The sequence below is a fragment of the Galeopterus variegatus genome, unplaced genomic scaffold (assembly GCF_000696425.1).
Source record: "Galeopterus variegatus unplaced genomic scaffold, G_variegatus-3.0.2 Scaffold197, whole genome shotgun sequence".
In the NCBI taxonomy this organism is placed as follows: domain Eukaryota; kingdom Metazoa; phylum Chordata; class Mammalia; order Dermoptera; family Cynocephalidae; genus Galeopterus; species Galeopterus variegatus.
The window spans coordinates 345463-350213 of NW_007726308.1; the positions used below are offsets into that span (position 1 = coordinate 345463).

Genomic DNA, 4751 nt, shown 5'->3' on the forward strand with positions numbered 1-4751 from the left:
GGTGAGTGTTATGGTGGTGCCCAGTTGGAGCCCAGACGTGAGCAGGTTTGTAATAGTGACAGTAATGGTGGCTTGCTAGGCCAGGTGTTGGTCAAACACTTCATATATTTATCTCCTTTGAGGAATGCCTGTCAGCATCTTGTAGGGTAGCTAAAGATGAGGAAAGTGAGGCAAAATGAAGGCTGGATTGCTCTAGGCCACCCAGCCGGGAAGTGGTGGGTCTGGGACTGAGTAATTTGGTGCTGGCTAGAGCCGAAGTCTGTGGCCTCTAGTATCATGCCCTGCACAAAAAAGGGGCCCGTGAACTAGTCAGAGCGAGTGCACCCCAAGTCCATTTGCACCCCTCCAATCTAAACCCCAGGGCCCAGGGCCGAGCCTCGTGTGAAACCCTTATGGATGGAATGGAGGGGGCTGGGGTCCATCTAAACCAGACCCCAGAGAACTAAGATGAGGAGAGCAGAGACTTGGGTCCCTGGTGTTGGAAGAGGGGCGCAGAGTCACTGCTGAGATGGCATCAGAGATGTGCTCCAAGCTTTGAGGTTGGGCCTCAGACTGGGAAGGGGGATGCTGCCGGGGAGCAGGCCCCACAGTGGGGTCAGGGTGTGGCTTCAGCTTTGAACTTAAGGCACAGTGAAAACTAACTACTAATGACTATTGTGTACCTGCTGGGAGCCAGTCACACTCCTGGGCAATGGACAGAGGAAGACACTGTGGTCAGAGTGGTTGCCCATGGTCCCTCTGAGAGCAAGTGGGATGGAAACGAGGTCTGGGAGACCAAGCGGCTGAGCTCTTAGCCACTGTGTTCCCCTTGTGATGATGTCACCTGGGCAGTGGGTGGCACTCTCCTGTAGGATGTAAATTCGGAATGGTAGGATCCAGTCATTTTTTGTCACCTTTAGACCTGGCCACCGTCTGCTTCTGATTCCTGCTCTGCTGTGGTCACCAGGTGAAAGATGACGTAAGTAAAGCTGGGCAGTCTGGTCATCCCACGGGAAGTGGGGAGCCACAGGCCCCCTTCTGCCCTTCTAGAGGTTCTAGGGTAAGTGTGAGAAGTAAATAAATGAGGGGGTTTCCTGTAACATGTGAGGAGAGGGGTATCTTAGCTCAGTGCGTGTGATGGAGGCATCATGGCTCTTTTTCCCTCAGTAATTTGGATCGAGGCACAGAGAAGGGATGTTAGCATGTCCCTCCACCCCTCCACCCGCCATCACCCATTCATCCATCCAATCTTCACTGAGCACCTGCTAAACATAAGGCTGTGTAAGAATAAGATGTTTGACAAAAAAGGAAAATTACCGATGACTGGGGAGGCTGGGTGACAGGTAACAGGTTCATTATGCAGTTTCTCTCTACTTTGTGTATATTTGAGATTTTTCCGCAGTAAGAGCTGAAATAAAGAGGGTGTGAAATGCAGGAATTAGGAGATGCAGCCTTGGGATACACCTGCCTTCTCCCCAGGCTCCCAGAGTGCAGTGATCATGGAGCCTGGGAGGCCCTGGCACAGCAACATGCCAGACACAGAAGCCTGGGGGATTTGCATGAGAGGCTGAATGCCAGGCCTGGGGACCCCTTGGGGGGTGGGGGGCTCCAGGGCATCTCACAAGCCCCTGCCTGGACAGGGCTGTCTCTGAGGCAGAAAGTCCTGGCCACCTTTTGGTCTGTCAGTGGTTCACAAGCAGCAGCCCCAGCCTGGAGAGATGAGCTGCTATCCACGTGCTTCCATCTCATGCTGATGAGGTCTGCTTTTCACTCCAAACAGAATGGGGTTTATGAATGGCTGTGGGAGGGCTAGGAGCTCCCTGGAAATGCAAAAAAACAACTGTGGACCGTGTGTATGTTTTCCCAGGGCAAGGCCCACAGAATTTTAGTGATCTGCAACTCACAAAAGGTTAAGAAACTGCCTTAGCAGTAAGTCAAAAAGTGGGGGAGGTCAAATCTGGCCTAAGAGTAATGTGATCTGATGAGCTGCCCTACTGAAGGGGAAGAGGCCTGGCCCCAATAACGAGACTGATTTGAATACTATCCTAAGACCTGGCTCAGGAGCCCTCATTCCCAGTGACACATAGGTCACTTGCCTTACAGGTGCCTCTGGTGCGCCTAGGCCCTCTATGGCTACTACCTTAGCCCAGCCTCCCAGCAGCCTGAGGGGTGGGTATTGTTATCATTCCCTTTCACACAGGAGACACTGGATGGGACAGAAGTGACATGCTAGATGTGAGCTGACTGGCCTTGAGACTCTGGCCCGAATGAGTCCAGGACTTGTGATCTTCCCATGGCATTTTGGAGGGAGAGGGATAAAATGCAGATTGTTGGTCTCCTTTAAGACCTAGGCCAAAGGCTGAGAAAGACAGTAAGGCAGAAGGTTATAGGTGACCGAGGGTCTGGGGACATCTGTGGTGAAGAATTCTGCCTTTAGAAGGGGGCCTGACATGGTGCCAGCACTGCTGCCCTCTGGCCTGCGAGGAGCTCCAGAGCCCCTGGCCTTCCAGAGTCAGCCCAAGCAATGCTGAGAGGCATGAGACTGCTCCCACCAGGTCCAGGAAAAGCAAACATTTCAGTGACCACCATCAAACCATCTGTCATGAGGAAGCAAGTCACATGCAGAAGATGACAGAGACGGACCCTGGGTTGGGTGTGGAAGATGAAAAGCTGAGAAGGCAAGAAGACCCATCTGCCCCACCAAGGACAGCAAGACACTGCAGACAGACATGTGCACACACACACACACGCATAGACACATATACACGCAGACACAGACATGTACAAAGACACACAAAAAAACACACACAGAAACACAAGGACACACAAAAACACACACAGACTTGGGCACACAGACACACTGTAGACACAGACACACACATACACAGACATACATGTGCACACACACAGACACAGACAGAGAGACACACACTCACACACCCTCGTCCCTCCCACAACCACATGATCGCCTCTTTTGTTATCTCTGTTGTGGCCCCCTTCATTCAACTCCCAAACATCCCAATGGGCTGGCTGGGGAACGACGGCACAGCTGCCCTTTCAGAGCCGACTCCAGCCTTCCAGGCCCTAAAGACCACCACCATTTAATAATCATGTTTAATGCTTTATAGAACAAACTTGTTCTTCACTAGTAAGTTCATCATGAACTTGAATCACTGTAAATTTAGTCTATAATCCAACGTATGCCTCAAGCAGCAACATCTTCTGTGCTCAATGATTTAAGTTACTACACTTTGAGCAAAGTCACACACCTTTTCATACACTTACAAACTTCAGCATTTACCTGGTAAAATGTAGCATAAAAGGAAATCATCCTTTTATCCTTTTGCATTGTGTGAAGAGAAACGGTTAAAGCAACCATCACCGAATTGCACTCTACAAACTCGAAGGAAAATCTGTTTTCATCTGGGCCATTCGCCCTGGTCCTTGTGAGGCTGCAGAACTTCCAGAAGATGGAGGTGCCACAGCACTGGTCCCGGGCAGGGGCCAAGCCGAAGGCAACAGCAGACTCTCCTGGACAGCGTGCAGGGTCCCCACCCCATATGCACCAGGCAGTGCATCCTCCCAGCGTGAGGAAAGCTAGGCCCACCTCAGCGTGACCTGCTGTGGGCAATGCGACGCACTCCAGCGCCAGCTTCCTCAAAGAGCTCCCCTGATGCACAACCCTGACCCACCCGGGAAACCTCCCTTCCGAGCCGGGGTGTGTGCTTCAGGAGCGCTTTATTTTCAGAGCTTGCTGTTCTTCTGAAACTGGGCCACAAGGCTGAGCACCTGCTCGGACGCTTTGATGCTCTTGGAGCCCAGGTAGGCGGTGCTGTTGGCACCCGTCTCCTCCAGGTAGTAGCGGTAGTTGACCATCAGGCCGCATGAGCCCGTGATGCCCTTGAGGCTCCTGTCGGCCATCCAGTTGATGCGCCACATCACGGCCCCGTTCTGCAGGTGGAAGTTGGCCACAGGGTTCAGGGCATAGCCCCGATGCTTCTCTCCATACAGGTACCAGGCGCAGAGCCGCATCAGCGGGGCCTGCAGTGCCCTGACCAGCTTCTCGGACTTCACCCACTCACTGCTGCTGAGAGCGACCTTGAGAGTCTCGGTAACGGGACCACCAGTGACCTCAGAGATCTCCTGACATTCTGAGTCTGTAAACAGCTCATTCCCATGGCGCTCCCTTGTTTGTGAGTTCAGAAGCCCCAAAAGCCATTTGGTGAATCCAGGTATTGGCGACAGACTTGAGAAAGTCCCAAGGTGATGAAACTCTTTCTGTAAAGTATGGATGGGATGGAGAAAAGACACACACAAATTCAGCAGGTATATTATGACATAGGAACGCCTCTCGATCTATAGTTTATGCGTCAGACACCTTTGTATACTGCTGTAGAATTCACGAGTGACATTTGACATGCATTATTTTTCTTCTTTCAAGAAACAATGATCTGGAACCTGATGTGTGCCAGGCCTGCAGGTATCCTGAGTCCCCAACGCAAGGCTTTAAGATGGTGTCTCCATCTGCACCATCGCCACATTGGCAAAACAGAGATCAATGCATCAGGGGACCTGCCTAATCAGAGAGCTGGCCACTGTAAAGTGGGACTTGGTATGCAGTTTCTGACAACAGACCTCATCTTTCCACCACCTCATGCCCCCCGGTGGATGCTTTTGAGGCCACAGAACAGGGTTTGATGCTTGGCACACAGTACCAGGGACTGACTGCCCAGAGGGGGAAATAGAGAGTATTTCTTCATACCATACAACGC

The 4751-nt window shown here is 51.8% G+C and overlaps 1 protein-coding gene across 1 annotated transcript in view; it reads right to left on the bottom strand.

The window, feature by feature from the left end:
• Window positions 1-3075: 3075 nt before the first annotated feature.
• The window catches only part of MLYCD (malonyl-CoA decarboxylase), a gene marked incomplete at its 5' end in the record, with an annotated part of 23885 nt that continues 22209 nt past the window's right edge, over window positions 3076-4751 (bottom strand). The window contains one exon of the mRNA XM_008565407.1: window positions 3076-4257. Coding sequence (XP_008563629.1) covers window positions 3724-4257 — 534 coding nt within the window. The remainder of the gene's footprint in view (window positions 4258-4751) is intronic.